General features: G+C 42.3%; 1 protein-coding gene across 1 annotated transcript in view; it reads right to left on the minus strand.

Annotated features, from left to right (window-relative positions):
• Positions 1 to 229: 229 nt before the first annotated feature.
• LOC124594386 (circadian clock-controlled protein daywake-like) overlaps positions 230 to 23,656 on the minus strand; it is a 66,662-nt gene continuing 43,235 nt past the window's right edge. Inside the window, exons 5-6 of the mRNA XM_047132755.1 lie at positions 21,953 to 22,102; positions 230 to 479 (exon numbers count right to left, since the gene is read on the minus strand). Of these exons, the coding sequence (XP_046988711.1) occupies positions 328 to 479; positions 21,953 to 22,102 (302 nt within the window). The 3' untranslated portion in view covers positions 230 to 327. The remainder of the gene's footprint in view (positions 480 to 21,952; positions 22,103 to 23,656) is intronic.

A 23,656-nucleotide genomic window follows, 5' to 3' on the forward strand; every position in this document is an offset into this window, starting at 1 on the left:
AGAAAATAATCTTTCCGAATTAACTCAAATGGTTCTTGAAACATATACGAAAACTAAGAACGAATGAGTTTTTAAATCAAACATCACTATACTAAATAGTGAAAAATTTCACTTTATTAATAAATATACAAAAGCAATTACAGTAACATACTTAGCAATATGGTGATTCCGCTCTTATACTATTGACGCTTGCCATTACTCAAAGCAAAAAACCTACTATGTACACGTTGTTTATGAAACGATGACATCTGACAAGTGCGATACGCTGCTCGACAGCATACGTTTAATTCCGTTGTGCAGTACGTATGGAACACGATGTGGTGTTGCCTAGGGTGGCAGCAGCTGCTCCATGGGGAACTTGCTGAAGATCTTGTTGGAGAATTTCTTGAACAGGTCGCTGATGGTCTCCTCGAGCACGGGCTTGATCTCTGTCGCCACATTGCGCCAGTTCTCATTCAGGAACTGATTCATGGCATCACCTGTGAACCACGCAAACAATTCAAATCATTATAACTGCACAGAGATACTTTTGATGCTCCAGATGCTAACACTATACAACCATTTTGCCTTAAAGCTATTCGCAGGAGATTCTCTCCTTATAGCGATCATCCCTCACTCAAGAACTTATCAGTTTCTGTAAGTTACAGCAAAGTCTCGCTTCTCGTGTTCTTCAGGTCACTTAATATTTTGTGGTACAACATTTTAGTTTAGAATTAGAATTTCACAGGTATTTTGTATGATAAATCAGAATGACGTTCAGCAAGTCAGTTTACATGCTGCAGCGATGTTCAAAACTTAAGGACAAAAGCAATTTTCGGATGACCTCTCACTGCCAACTTCGACCATGCATAGGAGGGACTGCTACAGTATCGTACAGTACGTAACTGAAAGAAATACGCAATGAGGCGACAGAAACGACACTGTTATTAAAACATACTCATTACAGTGAGGTCACTAAGATTTAAGACGGCGCTCTGGACATTACAAAAGGCGGCAGTTCACACGCGGTAACGTGCTTCCATGCTAGCCGCAGTATTGGCAAAGAGCTCTTGTGATGGGGCATACCTCCACCAGCGCTGTTGACAGCTGCCGGCTGATCATTGATGCATATGGACGTGCTGTAATACGTATTCCATATGCATCGCACACGTGCTAGGAAGATAGGGCAGGCTAGTCCGTTCACCGGATATCCTCTCATTCCAAGAGCACTGATAATATTAACATGAAGGTTATTACATTAGCATCTTATCAACTAAAGCATTGAGTTAAATTTTATAAATGTTTCTTGGCTGACCGGACATGTGTCAGATGAATTGTATGGCCTATTTTTTCAAGAAAGGCGATGAATCATAATGCGCAATCGCAAATTACAGAGGAATGAGTCTGCTAAATTCCTGTTACAAGCAGTATGCTAAAATTATAAGCAAAACATTAATAGCAATAGTGGGACCACTAAGTCAGAGGTGCAACATTGTTTTAGAGAAGGTAGATATTGTTCTCATTCTCTTTTTCATTTTGGCACAAGTAATTGAGAAAAGAAAAGAATAATTTATATTACCAACTTCTTATGTTTTCTCGCATATAAAAATGCGTTAGACAAACTAAAACTGAAAATGCTTTGGGTATCAATAAAGGATATGGGAGTTCCAGCACATCTGATTGCGGCAAATCAATCATTATATAAAAATAAAAAATAAGGAAAGGGATAGAATCTACCGATATTAATCAAACAGTTAGACAAGGCTGCCAAATGTCGCCTATCCTTTTCAATATTTATATTGACGATATCATTCATACATGGTTGATGATATTGATAGACAAATTAAGAACTGATTATTTTAATTTCATGATGGTGCTCTTTTCTGTTGAACTGCTTGTAACAGGAGTATCTGAAGAAAAGTTCCAAATTGTGTTACATAGGTTCAGCCAAACTGCCGATAAATACGAAATGTGAATATCGACTGATAAAACAATAGTGATGGTATTTCAAGACTTGCAACACATCAGAGCCAAAACTGTTATAGATGAACAAATAATTGAACAAGTAAGAGTTCGACCATTTGACAGAGTTAATGACACGTAACACATAATAGTTCCGTCTTTATCAGTAATAATCCCTTTAATGCTAGTAATGAAGTTTTTTCTCACACTTTCTTTGTCGAACTAAGTCTGAAAGTTACTAAGTACGCCAAGTATTTTCGACAGTGCTGATCGAGTCATAGTAAATCATTGAATCTTGTCTTCATGTTCCTCACATTGCACAGGTTTGCACGAAGAAGAACGGCCGCTCGCTAGGTCAATACGATTATCGACATATACGGTTCAGATACGCCTCTTCATTATCGCACGATCAGCAAACAATCTTTTTGTTACATCTTGGGTTGTCTGGTGTTCTGCCGGACCTGTCTCAGGTCGCACCTGATGAAGGTTACGAGCTACGTGGCCGAAATATCGTGCAAGTACGACGCTGATATCCGGCAGAACACCAGACAACCCAAGATGTCATTAGATCGCCGGGAAAGCCTGAAGAGTTAAATCTTTTTGTTGGCAGACCCAACTCAACGTCCGTCACCCTTATGTCAACCAAACCGTTTTGATGAGACTCACTAGCCTCCATTTCACCATCTACGAAGAGCTAACTTGTCTCTGTTCATGCAGTGGCAGTTCGAACCCTCTGGTATACAGCTTCCCCCCCCCCCCCCCCAAAAAAAAAAGAAAAAAAGAAAAAGAAAATAGCCGGTGGTTGGATCAGATGTAATACGCTGCTTACTGTTTCCACTCAATACTCTAATGCTTTCAGTCTGCTTCCTCGAATAACTGGAGATTAAAGTCTCAAAAGAAGGAAGATTTCAACCTCAATACTGTCAAGGTGTTACTTTCTAAATAAACAACTATCGCCAGCCTAATTTGTCCCATCAAGCAAAAATTTCTCCTATTATCTATTAGCTCTAACACCTACCTCACCGCTGCCACCGAAGTGTACGACACACTTACAGACGAAAAATTTGCGTCGTGTGTGACTGGAAAGGTCGCCAAATTCACTCTGGAGAACCCCATGTACAGTTCCCCCATTCCTCGAGTCGAGACAGGTCACGAAAATTTGACATCGTCACAGTATTTACGTCACGATTAGAGTTTGTCTCAACAGCATTCTTATTGGAGCTATACCCTCTTGTGATAATTACTCTCTTCTATTTTTGCGTTTTCTTTACAGGGATCTGGTAAGATGGCGCAGTGGTAAGACCCTGAATTCGCTCACATTCGGAATTAAATGCCGAATTAGGTGATCGTCTGCTAGTAAAACTTGTATCCATGAGGATAAAAAAATTTTTACATTTTGTGTTAGGACTTATATGTTTTTGACAATATAGAATTTCCCGGCATAATAATTCTTGGTAGTTTCTTCGGGTTTGCCGCCGGATCCGGCCTGGACGTCAAGCAGGAGTTGTAATCTGGGCAGCGAGTGCGCCTAGCAGTACAACTCACAGCACCTGAAGATGTTCACTGGGTTATTTCTCGAAATATTGTGCATAAAATCGAATCAGCAAACCGGCTAGGCCGTACACAAAAAAGCACACAATTAAGCTAAGCTAACCTTAGTTGCCTCACGGAGCACAGTTTTAACTTTTGAGAGAATAATTGTTTTTAATGTAGTCTGGATACATGGAGGCAGGTTCTCCCATTAGTTGATTCATGGAAGGATGATTTTTTTCTGTGCTGTTGTACTGAGATGACGTTTTACGCCAAATAATCGTCAGTACAACAAAACAGACAGTCTATTCCGACAAACGTAACTTATTTTTGTTTTTCTTAACAGATCAGCGACTCGCCACTCCAGCAGTACGCCTTGTAAGGTTTCCATATTTTTTTCTGCCATTGTAAATATTTCATCTTTACTGTAAAGCGACAAAGACGCACGAGCGCGCTGCACGAGTAGTGGATAATATCCTTGACTCTGTGTTGAACGTAAGTAGTATCGCCTGTGGTCGCAGAGGTTTAGGTCTTATCTGAATGCTATGAGGAAACGAACAAGAAAGGGCGATGAGGAAGTATGACACATTGAAAGATACAAATGAGGAAAATGATTGTTGTATTCTACTATTTAACGATACAAAACCTCAGTAGAAAAAGCATTTTTGGTAATTATTCTTTAATTATTCGCTAAATGTTCTTGATCGCTATGTTCAAAAACATGTGCTTTCAAACCATCGAAAGATTGAACATTAGTTGTTACATATAACTAACATTGTGTATAAATTGGTTGTCTTGATCAACTCCCAACTTTTTTGAATGTGACTCATTAATCATTATGATAATAAAAAATGCAGGAATTATTGGGAATTGTATTCTTCGAAAATAGTACCCAAATGAGTCATATGTACACCCAGAATCAAAATTCCCTTATTTTCTGCGATTTTAGTTGAAACTTGCCAAGCAGTAGCATTATTATATAAACATTTGACACGCATTCTGGTTCTATTAACTAATCATTCTTTCGTGTTTATATTTCTAATAAGAAGAACAATGCAGCTAATTTTCAATTGTAATTTGTGTAGTGGTAAACCATTTACAGACAGAGAATAAAAAACTCTTCTAGATAGTAGTTAATTTCTTATTCATCATCACAAATTATTTTATTTTCGATGTTCACGTATTGAAGATTTTAATACGTGATAGAGAAGGTATCACCAGAGTTATGAACTTGAAAGCATCTACTTCCTATTACCAGTCTTAACTGCTACATACAAACATGGTTTTTTTCTTTCTGCATGTATCTGGCAGAGTACATTTCGAATTATATAAGCTTCATTGGCCTCCTTGTACAACTAGTATTAAAAATCGGTACTTATATTTTCGTGTTAGCGTATTAATATTGTGATGGGTGGAGAGTTTGGTCGCGAATCAGTTGTGCAGAGCTGGGACATTCTCATTAGAGGTATGGCAGCAAGCAGTTGAGTTTTAGAGAAGGAGATCTGATTTTGAGGAAGACATTATCTGGAATACTTTATTATGAAGATGAAAACTTGTTTGTAGAGATGCTTTCATGATTGTGGGATAGAGAAGATTTTTGGATGAATATTTCAATGTGACCATTTCCGTTAACTGAATAAAATAATTGTCCCTTAGATAACTAATAGCATTAAATGTGTGCAGTTTTTGTAATGAGAGAATTTCGTAATTTTCAGTGTCTTCTTATGTTTTACAGTCTTTTTTGACAATAATCAGGGTTTAATTTTTCAAGAACTCTTTTCCTTGTGTAAAACCATCTTCCGCCATTCTTACAAGAGAAAATCCCCATCGTAACCCCTTCAAATTTAGTGGTAAAATGGCCCAGTGGATGTTGTTGTTTTTGTTGTGTTCTTCAGTCCAGAGACTGGTTTGATGCAGCTCTCCAAGCTACTCTATGCTGTGCAAGCTGCTTCTTCTCCCAGTACCTACTGCAACCTACATCCTTCTGAATCTGCTTAGTGTATTAATTTCTTGGGCTCCCTCTACAATTTTTACGCTCCACGCTGTCCTCCAGTACGAAGTTGGTGATCCCTTGATGCTTCAGAACATGCCCTATCAACCGATCCCTCCTTCTAGTCAAGTTGTGCCACAAATTTCTCTTCTCCCCAATTCTATTCAATACCTCCTCATTAGTTATGTGATCTACTCATCTAATCTTCAGCATTCTCTGTAACACCACATTTCGAAAGCTTATATTCTCTTCTTGTCCAAACTATTTATCGTCCACGTTTCACTTCCATACATGGCTACCCTCCATACAAATACTTTCAGAAACGACTTCTTGACACTTAAATCTATACTCGATGTTAACAAATTTCTCTTCTTCAGAAATGCTTTCCTTTCCATTTCCAGTTATTTTGCTCCCGGAACAGCAAAACTCATTTACTACATTAAGTGCCTTATTTCCTTATCTAATTCCCTCAGCTTCACCCGATTTAATTCGACTACATTCCATTATCCTTGGTTCGCTTTTGTTGATGTTCATCTTATATCCTCATTTCAAGACACTATCCATTCCGTTCAGCTGCTCTTCCATGTCCTTTGCTGTCTCTGACAGGATTACAATGTCATCGGAAAACCTCAAAGTTTTTATTTCTTGTCCATGGATTTTAAATTCTACTCCGCATTTTTCTTTTTCTTTCCTTCACTGATTGCTCAATATTCAGATTGAATAACATTGGGGATAGCTACAATTCTGTCTCACTCCCTTCCCAACCACTGCTTCCCTTTCATGTCCCTCGACTCTTACAACTGCCATCTGGTCTCTGTAAAAATTGGATATAGCCTTCCCCTCCCTGTATTTTACCCCTGCCACCTTCAGAATTTGAAAGAGAGTATTCCAGTCACCATTGTCAGAAGCTTTCTCCAAGTCTACAAATGATAGAAACGTAGGTTTGCCTTTCCTTATCTATCTTCTAAGATGCGTCGTAGGATCAGTATTGCCTCACGTGTCCCAACATTTCTACTGGATCCAAACTGATCTTCCCCGAGGTCGTCATCTATCAGTTTTCCCATTCGTCTGTAAAGAATTCGTGTTAGTATTTTGCAGACGTGACTTATTAAACTGATAGTTCGGTAATCTGTCAACACCTGCTTTCATTGGGATTGGAATTATTTTTTTCTTCTTGAAGTCTGGGCGTATTTCGCTTGTCTCCTACATCTTGCTCACCAGATGGTAGAGTTTTGTCAGGGTTCAAATGGTTCAAATGGCTCTAAGCACTTATCATCTGAGGTCATCAGTCCCCTAGAACTTAGAACTACTTAAACCTAACCAACCTAAGGACATCACACACATCCATGCCCGAGGCAGGATTGGAACCTGTGACCGTGGCGGTCGCGCGGTTCCAGCATGTAGCGCCTAGAACCGCTCGGCCACTCACGCCGGCTTTTGTCAGGGCTTGCTCTCCCAAGGCTATCAGTAGTTCTAATGAAATGTAGTCTACTCCCGGGCCTTGTTATGGCTTAGGTCTTTCAGTGCTCTGTCAAACTCTTCACGCAGTATCATATCTTACATTTCACCTTCATCTACATCCTCTTCCATTTCCATAATATTGTCCTCAAGTACGTCGCCCTTGTATAGACTCTCAATATACTCCCTCCACCTTTCTGCTTTCCCTTCTTTGCTCAGAACTGGGTTTCCAACTGTGCTCTTCATATTCATACAAGTGGTTCTCTTTTCTCCAAAGAGCTCTTTACTTTTTCTGTAGGCAGTATCTATCTTACCCCTAGTGAAATAAGCCTCTACATCCTTACATTTGTCCTCTAGCCACCCCTGCGTAGTCATTTTTCACTTCCTGTCGATCTCCTTTTTGAGACATTGGTATTCCTTTTTGCCTGCTTCATTTATTGCATTTTTATATATTCTCTTTTCATCAATTAAATTCAAAATCTGTTACCCAAGGATTCCTACTAGCCCTCGTCTTTTTACCTGCTTGATCCTCTGCTGCCCTCACTATTTCATCTCTCAAAACTACCAATTATTCTTCTACTGTATTTCTTTCTCCCATTCTTGTCAAACGTTCCCTAATGCTCTCTCTGAAACTCTCTACAACCTCTGGATCTTTCAGTTCACCCAGGTCCCATCTCTTTGAATTCCTACCTTTTTGCAGTTTTTTCAGTTTTAATCTGCAGGTCATAACCAATAGATAGTGGTCAGAATCCACATCTGCGCCTGGAAATGTCTTAAAATTTAAAACCTGGTTCCTAAATCTCTGCCGGCCGAAGTGGCCGTGCGGTTCTAGGCGCTGCAGTCTGGATCCGCGAGACCGCTACGGTCGCAGGTTCGAATTCTGCCTCGGGCATGGATGTGTGTGATGTCCTTAGGTTAGTTAGGTTCAACTAGTTCTAAGTTCTAGGGGACTAATGACCTCAGCAGTTGAGTCCCATAGTGCTCAGAGCCATTTGAACCATTTGAACCTAAATCTCTGTCTTACCATTATATAATCTGTCTGAAACATTCCAGTGTCTCCAGGCCTCTTCCATGTACACAACCTTCTTTCATGATTCTTGAACCAATTGTTAGCTCTGATTAAGTTTATGCTCTGTGCAAAATTCTACCAGGCGGCTTCCTCTTTCATTCTTTAGCCCCATTCCATATTCACATACTACGTTTCCTTCTCTTCCTTTTCCTACTATCGAATTCCAGTCACCCACGACTATTAAATTTTCGTCTTTCGTCACTATCTGAATAATTTCTATATCTCATCATACATTTCATCAATTTCTTCATCATCTGCAGAGCTAGTTGGCATATAAACTTGTACTACTGTAGTAGACATGGGCTTCATGTCTATCTTGGCCACAATAATGCGTTCACTATGCTGTTTGTAGTAGCTTACTCGCATTCCTATTTTGTTAGTCATTAATTAACCTACTCCTGCATTACCCCTATTTTATTTTCTATTTATAACCCTGTATTCACCTGACCAGAAGTTTTGTTCATCTTGCCACCGAACTTCACTAATTCGCATTGTATCTAACTTTATCCTATCCATTTCCCTTTTTAAATTTTCTAACCTACCTACCCGATTAAGGGATCTGACATTCCACGTTGCGATCCGTAGAATGCCAGTTTTCTCTCTCCTGATAACGAAGTCCTCCTGAGTAGTCCCCGCCAGGAGATCGAACGGGGGCTATTTTACCTCCGGAATATTTTACCCAAGAGGACGTCGTCATCATTTAACCATACAGTTGTTGCACCTACGATACGGCTATCTGTATCTCTGAGGCACGCAAGCCTCCCCAGCAGCGGCAAGGTCCATAGTTCATGGAGGGGACCAGTGGACAGGCCGTCAAAAACGTAACACGGGTCAATCAGGAAAACAGGAAAAGGTGTACTGGACTGTGAAAAAAGACGCAAGATGGAAACAGTGAACGGTCCAAGCTCAACATGCGCAACATCGAGCGACTCACAGCGTCATGATTGTTTGGTCACGGTGCTGGACTGCAAAGCGGGAGATCCGTGTTCCAATCTCTCTCGTGCCCATTTTTTCTTCATATATTTATGAATTGTCCGTCCGGTCATTGGCATGTCTGGTCTCCTTCCGTCGTCTTGGCAATACATTGGTTACAGATGAGTCATGTGGTAAGAATATATTAGCGTCGCAAGTAAATGTGATGAAGAGTGAAAGCAGGCGAGATGCTTCACAGAGCTCTCACAGAAATAAAAACAACAAATAAAGTGGTGTGAACCATGTTACCGTGAAGGAATTCAAGACTGAAAACTTCCAAAACAGAATACGTAACAAGTGGTACTTGTGTAGAACAAATAGGAGGCACATACGCCTGGAGCCCTTCGTTACACATCGCTGTCGCAAACGACTTTACACTAAGACACAGACACAAATTTGAGTACAGCTGACAGACACGTCAGTGACCGGATGGACAGTTGACAATTTTGTGGAAAAAAAGGGGTGGTGCGTGAGGGAGATTTGAACCCGGATCTCCCCATCAAACTCCAAGACAGTGACCACATGACCGCGAAGCCATGGCAATTCAACGTTGCTCGATGTTGCACATGATAATCTTTGACCATTCACTGTTTCTATTTTGTTTCTTTTTGCCACTGTTTAATACACCTTCTTCTTGCTTTCATATTTGGTTCGTGTTCTGTTTTTGATAGGCTATCCAATGAACCATCTTATCATTAAATCTGAGGGGTGTACAATGGGGAGCTTTCCTTGTTAGTAAAGTTTTAAATATTTTGTAGTGTGCATTGCACCTCGCGCCATACGCAGCCACAGATTGTTCTGACAAGGAAAGAAAAGTTTGATAGTGACTACATTTTTTTCTTTAGACAACAGATACAAAAAATCATGCTGAGCATGTAAGTTACTTTTCTTTGAGGGCAGATCTCACTTTGCATTCTCGTGGTCAAACAGTACGTAGTCCGAGTTACCAGGTGTTGAGCTAAGTACAGTGAACAGTGTAAGTGATCTATAACAGTTATTTTAGTCCTAGTTGAGCACTATTTTAGTTCGTGAATATTTCAATTCAGACATTGCACTTCATGTTACGTAACATTAATAACCTACTTCAGTATTCAGTTCCAGTTAAACAGTTTTCACCATGTACACAATTAGTTTCTTAGGGATCTAGTTATATTCATTTTCATTATTTGAAAATCAGTATTTCATTTAGATTTCTGTTTTGTTTCAAGACACTGTTCACAAGCGCAAAACATTGTCAACTAACAGTTGGTATTGCTGAGCAGTTGAATATGAAATCTAAATAAACAGTGCATGAGGAAAATGTTTTTGAAAAAGAACAGTCAATATTTTAAAAGATAGAGATTTACAATAGAAAGCTTACGATATCTCGAATTTCACGAACGGACATTCTGCAGACTACAATAGATACTAGAATTACGAAAAAGCGGAAAGAAACAGACTTACGTAACACAAACAGGCTAACTTTGTACAGAAGAACTACTTGGTTAAGAATACTGTTTCGATAACTGGAATTCGTTCTGAGAGAACAAGACTGTACGCGCTACAGATCGCTCGTGAGGCAATGCAGCGCACTTTACTGTGACTCATTATAAATTACCCGCTGCTGCAACGAAATTCTCAGAGATTACAGTCTTCCTAAATGACGGAGAAAAATTTCAGTGGAGCTCATCCAAATGGAAATAAGCGGTTGGCTCTTTTTAGTAAAGATAATTGGCAGTCAACAACGACGAATGAGACACAGTGATCGTCGCTATGTCATACTTCGTGAGTAAAACTCTTTGCAGTTGTAATAAATGTTCAATTATCCTGTGTTCGCCGCTGTAGCAAGAGCTCCGAAATTCGCTCCAGGCGATAGTGGACGGACACAAATCCCATGATGAGTGGTAAGAGTGGCAGAGGACGGCTGTTTGTTCATTGCTACTGGTGCTGGCGGCAGTTCACGTGACGTCTACCCTTCAGGTAGTGACGTCATTAGGGTTCCCCGCTATATGGCATAATACCCATGACCAGCGGTATTTACACTGAAGAGACAAAGAAACTGGTACAACTGCCTAATATCGTGTACGGCCCCGCGGCACGAAGAATTCCCGCAGCACGACGTGGCGTGGACTCGACTAATGTCTGAAGTAGTGCTGGAGGGAAGTGACACCATGAATCCTGCAGGGCTGTCCATAAATCCGTAAGAGCACTAGGCGATGGAGATCTATTCTGAACAACACGTTGCAAGGCATCCCAGATCTGCTCAATAACGTTCACGTCCGGGAAGTTTGGTGGCCAGTGGAAGTATTTTAACTCAGAAGAGTGTTCCTGGATCCACTATGTAGAAATTCTGGATGTGTGGCGTGTAGCAGTGTCCCGCTGGAATTGTCCAAAACCGTCTGAATGCACGATGGACATGAATGGATGCAGGTGATCAGACACGATGATTACTTCCGTATCATCTGTCAGTGTCGTATCTAGACGCATCAGAGGGCCCATATTATTCCAACGGCACACGCCCCGCGTCATTACAGAGCCTCCGCCAGCTTGAAAAGTCCCTGCTGACATGCAGGGTCCATGGATTCATGAGGTTGCCTCCATACCCGCTCTAAACATTTTGAAGCGAGACTCGTCCGACCAGACAACATGATTCCAGTCATCAACAGTTCAATGTCAGTGTCGACGGGCCCAGGTGAGGCATAAAGCCTTGTGTCGTGCAGTCATCAAGGATACACAGTGGGCCTTCGGCTCCGAAAACCCACATCGATGATTTTCGTTGAATGGTTCGCACGCTGACACTTGTTGATGGCCCAGCATTGAAATCTGCAGCAATTTGCGGAAGGCTTGCACTTCTGTCACACTGAACGATTCTCTTCAGTCGTCGTTGGTCCCTTTCCGGCCACAGCGATGTTGGAGATCTGATGTTTTGCCGGATTCCTGATATTCACGGTACACTCGTGAAATAATCGTACGGGAAAATACGCACTTCATCGCTACCTCGGGGAAGCTGTGTCCTATCGCTCGGTGCGCTGACTGTAACACCACGTTAAAACTCACCTAAAGCTTGATAACCTGCCATAGTAGCGCTAGTAACCGATCTAACAAATGCATCAGATGATTGTTGTCTTATATGGGCGTTACCGACATCAGTGCCGCATTCTACCTGTTTACATATCTCTGTATTTGAATACGCATGCCTATACCAGTTTCTTTGGCGCTTCAGTGTAGAACAGCATTCATAAGCTCCTATGGCTGTTGTTACCATGGTCCACAGTCTTTCAATATTCAGGAATATAAGTTTGTTAAACTTCTTCGGCAAATCTGTAAATGGGCGCCGTCTGTTTATAAGCCATATGTTGATGTCCAAAAGTTAAATATAATTGCCAAAATACAAAAATGAAAAAGAGAAAAAATTATTGTGACTATATGTCAAGATTTCGCCGCAAACAGCAGTAATACTGTGTCTACGTAAGGAGCGCACTTTGCTTCCAACAAGGATGTGATTCAAAGATAACAAACAGAAGATCATTCACCCCACTACTTCATAGTGGTGTTTGCCCTTGGTTGGAGCTGTGCATTCACAACATAAAGCAGGGCAAAATACAGTGGCGCCCATAGTCTCAGCAGTGACAGTTACGAGACAACTGCAGGGCGCCAAAGAGTGATCAGGAAAGGACCACTGTCTGGCTTTAAATGCAATCTTCCGATGTCGGCAAGCTAACTGCCTTCATATTGTGTTGCCACAGGAGTGGCAGTTCCCCAACAAACTCTATATCGAAAGTTCAGAGTAACTGGTGTATCCCAGAGAAGGGTATTGTTTATGTTGTTCATAGAAGCACAGAGACAGTTCTGCTTATATGAAGCTGGCGTCATACATTATAAAACTAAATGAATGGAGAAATGAGCTCTTCACAGATGATTACCGTCTCACTGTTCAGAATGTATCTCAGGGATCATTCATCTGGAGGAAAACTGCAACAGTCGCAGGATAACGTTGAAACAGACCAGTTTGGTGATGGTTGTACGACCTTGCGTTATGAAACATCATGGTCGATGGGCGCACGTAGCGTCGCAGCGTTGGATATCGTGGGAATGCTGTTGGCGCTCAAGAGTTCGGCGAAAAGTCGCTCCTGTCCTGTATGTGAATTTCCAAAGGTGCAATTTGACAGTCTGTATCGAGCTTTTCTTATAGGAGGATTTCCAGCATGGCTCGACCAACGAGGTAACTGGATCTGAATTTTGTAGAACATTGCTGCCCAACACAATTATAGGATCACTTTCTCGAAACCTTGTAATTGTTTCTCATTGTGAAGCTGAAGTTTTAAATTGGTTTCGGAGAAGCCTACCACCTTCCGCCGTAATGGTGCAAAAGCGTGACTCCGTGCAACTTCGCCTTCGGTCTTGACGATGCCTCAAATACGAGAGGTCTACCCAAGCGAAAAAAACTCCAGAGCTCAGGAGCTCTTGTGACATGTAACGTGGGTTAATAATCTACATTGGCACTAAATTTCACACAATTCTGCCCTAACGCCACTGTGGACGTCCCACACGATGAGAAGGTCGTCAACCCACTCTTGTGGACATATCACTCCTTCTTTTGACGCCTCTGTGCGATGGAAGTCAGAATGCTACAACCACCCCCCCCCCCCCCCCATGAAAATTATGTGGCTTTCTTATGGATGGCTGAGGAAGACATTTCAGACACACCGAAAAGGCTTCAGGTGATGGCATAAATGGCATCAATGGAACCAGCCCTTTCCGCGGGGAGTTGCTTCCCACACATTTCGTGGTCGAAAACGACAATACTCGGAGCACTGAGCAGCAGGACGACGTTCTTGACAACGTTTGACATTACTGACAGCCCGGATATTTCAACCCTTCTCTAAGGTCTGAAGCTCCTTTGAACATGATAGTATCCCATTGGAGCGCAGCGCGAAGGCTATTTTTGCCATCGTGTACAGGCTGGAACCGCTAGGGACCGTTCAAAACCATTTGACGAAATCATAACGTGATCCGAAGCAGAAAATTGTTCTAGTCCTTTTTTTCTAATCCAAGCTCTACTATGAAGTGCTATTTAAGTTCTGCGATCTCTTACCCGTGTGTACTATGAGTTTTCAGATTCCTCGCATTTGTCAGTGCAAAAACAACAGAGTTCTACTGGCGTGACAGCACTAGAAATATCAAAATATCGAACAGCTGGATTTGCAAGTTACTGAAACCATCTGTTTCCGTCCCCTAATTCATTCATCCAATGGTTACGACACTGTTACGATAGAAGATTTCTAGACTGTTCTGGCGATGGGGGGTCGTATCGCTTGTATAGCTGATGTTTAGAGTATATGAGCCAAATCGCAGCTAAGAAGGTGGTGATAAGTTTTGTTAAACCTGAAGTTTATTCTAATGAGAGTTCGTTGTGTGGTGAACGGTTTAACTTACGGAGCTCAGCGAAGGAAGCGACAGGGCGAGGAGGGGCGCGGTGGTTTTGGGGCTGTGTGGGATTCTGGTAGCCTCCCAGACATATACATTTATGCTTTCCTTGGTTTCTCCAAGTCATTTGTGGATAATTTTGATATCGTTCCTTTGAAAAAGGCACCTTTGAATTCCTCTCCCATCGCTGACTACGATGTCATCTGTGGTACCTCGTAGACGATGGGACGTTACTTCCCTTCTTATTCCTTACAGGAAATAAATTAAGCTGATCGCTCATGAAGATGTAATCTCTCGCCAGAAATCATTAGCCGGGCATGTCGTAACAAGGAAGACACTCTTACCCGCATAACGAAGTACAGGCATGACTCAGCCATAGTGGATTTCCTCCTGCTACTTCTCGCTTGTCATTCCTTACGTAATTTTCTACGCTCCACGGTTGTTCGTAGCCAACACAAGCATTAAGACACAAAGTTAATCCATTAGTAGATGACTCACACCCAGGAACAAATTTTTTTCCCCTTTGGGTTTCCTACGCGACAATGTAGGAGGCCAAGTCACCAGCAAAAAAGAGCCTTCGGTGAGACTCTTCACAAACAAATTAAGTAACATATGACTCGCGACAATGCAAGTGCTTGTTATAATCTTAAAAGTGTATTTGTCGTCATTAAAAACTGTAATATTAATGTAATCCTTTCCTTTGCACGTTTAATGTTCACTAGTGTGCTGTTTAACAAAAAAAACTTTGTTTGCGACACCCACATGCTATACTTTTAGTTGTGTGTGCACGTGGCAGTCATGCTTTAACTTACAAAATTTCGCGTAGCAACTGAAGTACGGACTATTTTCATCTACTTCATGTGCAGTTAATGTTAAAATAATAAAGCCACAAACTTCGGAAACAATTTCTTGAATGCTTTACTGAATGGAATTTTTATCTTTTAACAGTTCGCAAAGGATTTATCTAGGAAGCGTAAAATGTTTTTATTATTCAAACAGCACATTAAAGTTTAACAAATTATGTTCTAATAATATGTCTGTTATACTTTAAAGATTTGTATGTGGTAAGAAATGACAGTTTTGTTTGGAATGTTTACCGTTATGAGAGTCTTTGAATACCTGAACACATGACTTACGTTACTCTTTGGCTACCAGAGGTTGTATTGGGAGTAGAGTGGATGACAGGGAGAGGAGGGGGGAGGGAGAGAGAGAGAGAGAGAGAGAGAGAGAGAGAGAGAGAGAGAGAGAGAGAGAGAGAGAGATTATCGGTCATGTGTTCAGAATTATGATTATTCTTCACCCTCCCCCTTTCCAGTTGAAAAAAATCTTGTAAGAAAAGTAAAGTGTAAGTTTCGTCACTTGTGTAACGCTTGTCTGAATCAGTTTACATTTCGCATAATAACGCCAAAGAAAGAACACAGTCTTCAAGTTAACGTGATCCATTTTTGTGCTATTAAAGAATCGTAATACCATTTTAATTTAAAACAAGCTTTTCATTAGTTTCCAAATATTTCACTGTTTGAATGCAAATCGTAACAATACAGTACTGTCACGTCTTGCACTATGCCGTGGACAGCTAGCTGCATTTTTGGAAATGTAGCAAAATTCTCATTTGGCAAAGTAGTTTAAGGTAAATGATAAGGCAGTTTGCCGCGCAGTGATTTATTTAAGGAATATGCCGTCTAGCAATTAATGATATGGTTTTAAGCAGACAGAGCAGAGCTGATTCGCCTGTTAAGCACGTAAGAAGTAATCGATAGGCCTAAACTAACATTCTGAAATGAAATTAGGGAAGCATCTTCATTTGTAAAATTTTGATATAATCCAGTATACGCATAATTTTTTTTTTTTTTTTTTTTTTTTTTAACAGGGCATAGTTTCATTACGCGCCAGTTAGCCATTTTGTTGTGATTGATGAGGAAGCCATTATGTGTAATGAAGAGGGCTATTCTTATATTCCATTTCATTCACAAATAGTCGGATTCAGCTTAGAGTAATTGGTACCACACAAATCAAAAGTAATTAGCACAGTCAATGTCTCTAATCAAATGTAGGGTAGCAAAGGCTATGCTAGATAAGAGTACAAATGGGCAACGCTGTAATAGGAAGTAGAACACTTGCTTTCACATTGTTAGCAGTAAATTGAGAAACCCTGTACTTGCAGAGCCACAAAAACAAAAGTTCACACTACCGCTAAAGTGTGCAAACCATACAGTAATGGAAACATTCTTAGGGGAATTTTCTTCATGCAGGGCACCGCAGCCGTGTATTTCTTAAAAGCCATTTTCAAGTTTTCCACCTCGGCTGTTTTTCACAAGTAGTTGGTTCATTTTACCGTGCACAATTGACCAGTTTCAGCCTTACAGACCATTTTCAAGCATATTAGGCGCCGATGTGTTTTACAGTTATTATCCTGATAAACGGAAATAGAGCCGATCTGAAAGCGGGCACAATATGTGCAGACGTCAGAATTAAAACTAGAAAGCTTATTGTGTGCTGTAGTAGTTATGTTTATAACTAATACCACGTTGTGGCACACAACATGCGCTCGCATTCGCTGTCGAGCACCGACTGTCACTTCAGATCATGAGTGAAACGCGGGAAACAGTGGACAGAAGTGACAGTACGTGTTCGACAACGAAGCGAGTGCGTGTAAGGTCCTATAACGGGGTATTAGTTATAAACATGACTATTACTGCACACAGTAAGCTTTCTAGTTTTAATTCCGACGTTTTTACGTTATGTTCTAGCTTTCGGGCCAACTACATCGCCGTTTATTAACAGGATAATAATTGTACAACGCTCCACTGTCCTTCATACGTACAAATCCCTGATTTGTCCCACCCTTTGCTATGAAAATGTTGCACGGATATCCGCCCCTCCCAAGTTCCATAAGTCCTTCCAAGTCCTCTAACACCATGCATTCCGCTCCGCTCTCCGCATTCGTTTACTCTCCCCTATAATGATCCTTCGTCACTTTATCAAATTCCCGCCTCTTCTCACTCACATTTAACATTACCGAACAATCTAAACCATCTGGAAACTGGACTCCAACAATACTATCGTTTCCCCTCTACTTTGCAATCCTCGCATGCTGCTGCGCCTTTACCAACACATTTCACTACCTGTACACCTACGCACCCTCCACCTACACTCCCAAAGAAACTTCAGACATCTCTCCCTCTCGGATGATGAACTCCGCCCGTCATTTATGTGGAACGTATATAGTAAAAGACAGATTAGCGGCCAGAGTTGATAAAAGAACTGTCTGTATTGAGGTCAAAGTTGAATGTGGCAGTGAGGGCATCTGGCCGCTTGTAACAGGTGTAGGTGAAATCAAGTTAGTTGTTGGACGTTTTTACCGGCGACCCGATTCTGCTGTGACAGTTCTACAATCATTCACAGAATGTCTACGATCAATGCCGCGTATGTACCCAGATCATGCAATGCCAGCTGGAGGCGACTTTAACCTGCCGAGTATAGACTGAGATGTCTATGGATTCATTGCGGGGGGTACAGATAGAGGGTCATGCGAAACCAGACCTTATCGACAATATCTTCATAGAAAAGGGAATTAGCGAGCATAATGTCATAATAGCAACTATGATTACGGAAGTTAATAAATCAGTCAAGAAAGCTAGGTGAGTGTTTCTGCTAGATGGAGCAGATGATCAGTTATTAACATCTCACTTAGACAGTGAATTGGCATCACTTAGTTCCAGTTGTCCGCCCCCGGTAGCTGAATGGTCAGTGTGATGGATTGCCAATCCTCTGGGCCCGGGTTAGATTCCCGGCTGGGTCGGGGAATTTTTTTCGCCCAGGGACTGGGTGTTGTGCTGCCATCATCATCATCCTCCTCATCGACTGCAGGTCGCCGAAGTGGCGTCAAATTGAAAGAACGGCACCCGGCGAACGGCCTGCCCGACGGGGGGGGGGGGGGGGGGGGAGGGAGGGGGGGGGGACCCTAGCCATACGACTAAACAAACTTAGATGGATGTAGAGGAATTGGTTCAAATAGCTCTGAGCACTATGGGACTTAACATCTATGGTCATCAGTCCCCAAGAACTTAGAACTGCTTAAACCTAACTAACCTAAGGACAGCACACAACACCCAGTCATCACAAGGCAGAGAAAATCCCTGACCCCGCCGGGATTCGAACCCGGGAACCCGGGCGTGGGAAGCGAGAACGCTACCGCACGACCACGAGCTGCGGACGATGTAGAGGAATTACTGGCAGACTTCAAGGAGGCTGTAAATCATGGTCTGGAGAGTTAAGTGCCTAGTAAGTGGATAAAGGAGGGGATAGACCCACCAAAGGAAACGCATAAATGACGACAAGGGAAGATTAGTAGAGATTCGTGCGTCTGTGAAAAGATCTATGCGTGATGCATTCAACAACTGCCACCGTCACACCTTAGCAAAAAATCTGGCAGGGAACCCGAGAAAATTCTGGGCCTACGTAAAACCGTTAAGTGGGTCTAAGTCTTCCATACAGTCCCTTGGTGACGAGCCTGGTGTGGTGGTTGAAGATAGCAAAGAGAAAGCCGAAATTTCTCGTTCAAGAAATCGTCCACACAGTAGAATCGTACAAACATATCTTCATTTGACCATCGAACAGACTCTCGTATGGACGACATAGTAATAAGCAAACCTTGCGTAGAGAAACAACTGAAAGATTTGAAAGCAAATAGATCAAAAGATTCGGATGGAGTCCCAGTTCGATTTTACGAACAGTACACCTCTACGGCATTGGCCCCTAACCTAGCTTGCATTTATCATAAATCTCTTGCCCAGCACAAAGTCCCAAGCGACTGTCAAAAAGCGCAGGTGACTCCAGTACATAAGAAGGGTAAAAAAACGGACCCGCCAAATTACAGACCAATATCCCTTACTTCGGTTTGTTGCAGACTCCTTGAACATTTTCGCAGACCGAACATAACAAACTTTCTTGATACTGAGAAGCTCATGTGCACGAATCAGCATGGTTTCAGATAGCATCGTCTGTGCAGAACTCAGATTGCCCCTTTCTCACATGTTGTCCTGAGGACTATCAATGAAGAGCAACAGGGAGATTCCATATTTCTAGATTTCCGGAAAGCATTTGACACGGTGCCCCATTTCAGGCTGTTAACGAAGGTACGAGCATATATAATAAGTTCACAGATATGTGAGTGGCTGGAACCCAGTATGTTGTCCTCGACGGCGAGTGTTCGTAAGAGACAAGGGTATCGTCGGGAGTGCCCCAAGGAACTGTGATCGGACCACTGTTGTTCTCTACATACATAAATGATTTGGCGGACAGGGTGGGAAGCAATGTGTGGTTGTTTGCTGACGATGCAGTGGTGTAGGTAAATTGTCGAAGTTGAGTGACTATAGGGAGATACGAGGCGACTTAGACAAAATTTCCAGTAGGCAGCTAGCCCTAAATGTCAAAATAATGTAAGTTAATGCGGTTAAGTAGGAAGATCAAACCTGTAATGTTCGGATACAGTATTACTAGTGTCCTTCTTGACACAGTCAAGTCGTTTACATATCTGGGCGTAACGCTGAAAAGCGATATGACGTGGAATGAGCATATGAGAAGTGGTAGGGAAGGTGAATGTCGACTTTGGTTTATTGGGAGAATTTTAGGGGAGAGTAGACCGTCAGTAAACGAGACCGAATGTAGGACGCTGGTGCGGTCTGTTCTTGAGCACTGCTCGAGTGTTTGGGATCCATACCAGGTCGGATCGGCGGAAGACATCGAAACAATTCAGAGCGGGCTGCTAGATTTGTTACCAGTAGGTTCGGACAACGCGTAAGTGTTACGGAGATGCTACGGGAATCAAATGGGAATCCCTGCAGGGAAGACGACGTTCTTTTCAAAAATGCTAATGAGAAAATTTAGAGAACCGACATTTGAAGCTTACCGCCGAAAGATTCTATCGCCGCCGGTATACACTGCACATAAAGATCATGAAGATAAGATACGAGAAATTAGGGGTCATATGGAGACACATAGACAGTCATTTTTGCCTCGCTTTATTTCTGAGTGGAACGGGAAAGAAGAAGTGTTGGTACACGGTACCCTCCGCCACGCAGCGTACGGTGGATTGCAAAGTATGTATGTAGATGTAGATCTTGCCAGGTATAAATCTGCCCCACCCATTCCTACCATTCCACCTCACCGGGGCTTCCTCTCATTTCTCTGCTCACATTTTCTTACCCGCTTTTTCCCCATCTGCCTTTCTTTCCCCGCGCCTCCTTATCCCAATAACTATTAGCATCACTAACTCCCCCTATACTCCAATACTCCTACCCCATCTCTGCTATGCACCAGTCCTCTATACCACCACATTCCCACCTTCATCACTGGCCAACATTTCACCCTTCGACAAGAGCCACCCTGTCGCAGGACAGGTCTTTCCGGTTCTTACCGACAAACAGGTGATTCTTTTAAATATCAGTGTTTCAGCATCAGGTTATAAACATTTTTAAATGTGCGCTGATTTTGTTTCGTTTTACCGTTCATTATTACTGTTTTTAAGTACCAGAGGTCACTTGTCTCGTATATCTAAAAAATTTCCATTTTATTTTTCCCCTCAAAACAGTTTTAAATTCAATGTAAATACCTCCCCTACCTGTTTCTTGTCCCTTTTTCAACTAATTAAATTTTTACGTCAATTGGCGGGTTGCCTTTACCGCTGATTGCCCTGCCCCCGCCTCCCCACCTCCTCACCGCCTGTATGGAGCGCGCGGGGGATGAAACAAAAGTAAATAAAAAAATGTACAACGTATATACACCTACTGCGCTTGAAAATGGCCTGTAAGGCGGAAACTGGCAGTAGTGCAAGACATAATAAATTAAAAACTTCTGAAAACACGTCCGAGGTGGGTTACATGAAAATGTTTTTTAATTCGTAAGAGGTTTTGTCAGGCATAATTTCCGAGTTTCAACATATAACATTCAATTTTATCTTAATAGAAAACAGATAATTTGCACTAAACAAATATACCGAGGTAAACATTTGGTTAAAGAATGAAATGTGTAATTGCTTTAATGGGACTGGCAGCCGTTATCAAACATAGCAGATTTACATATGAAATTTACAAAACCGGGTTTAACTCGTCGCTGCCTCAATTATAAGTAACGGCACTGCAGTTTTGAAAAGGAAGTATTCTATTGTAGCATTAAACAGGTACACAGTATACATACCCATATTAAAGTACTGCAGAAACTGCAGTACCAAATTGTGTTACATTCTACGGTATTTTGATAGTCTTTCAGGCCAGGGTTGCTTCATTAAAACTTGTTACTTAAACATAACATTTTTTTGTATTCGAATTTTGAAAGTTACTGATTTGACATTGAGTGGTTTATTATGAAGCGAGGTGGTTATTCCGAAGGTATTGTACTGCTCAGTTACGTTTTAAAATTCACTTCACATCGTCAATGCTTGTTCTGATGAATGGTGCGTGATTTCGAACCGTATAATTAACTTGAAACAGCTAATATTCCGCAACTATAATTCTGCATCTCAGAAATACACATTTAAGCAACGAACCCCAAGGCCGTTACAAGGTAGTTGTGCTGTGTGGACTCACCCAGCTCCCTGTCTCCGCCGAACAGGTTGTTGAGCTTGACCTTTGCGTGACCGATGCTGAAGCTAGTGCTGAACGTCTTGACGTGCAGGTAGGTGGCGCCGTCACGCTCCACCCGCTCCCCTTGCATCGTGCAGGTCGCGTCCACGTCAGCTGCAACGAGGGAAAGTCACTCAGAATGTCGCCCAGTAATAGTGCACCCTGTGTGCAGTGCTTCGTCGTACTGTAACATAAATAAACTTTCCCGCCCCATACTTGTATAGTTAACAAGTTTTTTCGATCGGAAACCCCTTTCTTGCATCTTCCTCGTGTCTTCCCTATGATGGAGATAAACCTAAATCTGCCTTCTCAGTGCGGTTCACTAGGGCTCGGTGTGCTCGGCAGTGCAGCTTGTTTACACTGTCTGACAACATACACTGCCGGACAAAAGAAGTGAAGCACTCTCAAGACATGGGCGGATGTCAGTGTAACTTCGAACACGTACACACCATTGGTGGCTACGTAGTTGATTAGAGTTGCAGTTCTCTGTGACAAGTGTTACGGCTACCCGAGTGCGTTAATGTCGTTCGTGTTTACCGTTATTACGAGGAATGGTAGGGTGTGCAAGTGACATGTTGGGTGATCACTGAAGGACACGGATATGCCACGCACTCGTGTGAGACGGCATTATCAGTACCTTACAGAGTTAGGAAGTGACCTTATTGTGCGTGTCTTTTTGGCCAGCAGGTCGAATCGTGTAGTACGCACGTCTTTCATGGGAACCTGCGGACAGCGCATTGGTCGTCATGGTTCCGGTCGACCACGTCTGACGACAGGTTCGGCCGGATTGTGCAACAGCGTCCTCGCAACTCCTTGACAACTGCTCCTGCCACCCGAGAACCAGCTACCTGGAACATTCTCTGTGGTTCGGCACCATTTGTCGGAGACTAGCAGCAGTTGCACTAAGGAACTGCCAACCCGTGCCTGGGCTGCCGTTACCATCACAGTATGAACGGCTGCATTTGGAGTGCTGCCGTGGCTAGAAATCGTGGTCGCCTGCCTGATAAATGCAGTCGCACTGTGTTCAGCTATGAATCGCGATTCTGCATTGCCATGTATGACCATCATTGGCGAAAATGTCGGGCACCTAGGAACAGGTTCTTTTCATCTAGTCGTTTGGAGAGGCACAGGTGTTACTCCTGACGTCGTGGGCTGGGAAGCCATCATGTGTGACTTCAGGCCATCGCCATTAGTGACTGAGGGGACACTGAAGGTACGACGGTACATAACTCATCCTGCGTCCTCATGTGTTACCTCTTATGCGAGAAACGTGGTGCCATTTTTCAACAGGACAATGTTCGTCCAAGCAAGGCAAGTGTCTATATGAACTGTCTGTGTGATTCTGATGTGTTTGCAAACTTGTCCCAGATAGAAAATATGGGAGACTGACAGTCGCACTGACAGTATCCAGGATATCAAAGTCGGGATACAATAGTTGTGCGCCAGTCTGCCTCAGGAGAGCATAAAACAGAATCAGAACATACATCCACGCTAGAGGGTGTGACTTGTCATACTGACAAATGGACTTATACGGCCAAGTTTGTAAATTCGACTCTATTTTGTAATCACCGCGTCTTTAGATATAATGCCCAAAGCAGCTAGAAGAGGAGGAAGAAACGAAATAGAAGATACGATGCCTGGAGCACCCAGAAATGGAGGAAGAAACGA

This window comes from Schistocerca americana, chromosome 2, assembly GCF_021461395.2.
Source record: "Schistocerca americana isolate TAMUIC-IGC-003095 chromosome 2, iqSchAmer2.1, whole genome shotgun sequence".
NCBI classification, from domain to species: domain Eukaryota; kingdom Metazoa; phylum Arthropoda; class Insecta; order Orthoptera; family Acrididae; genus Schistocerca; species Schistocerca americana.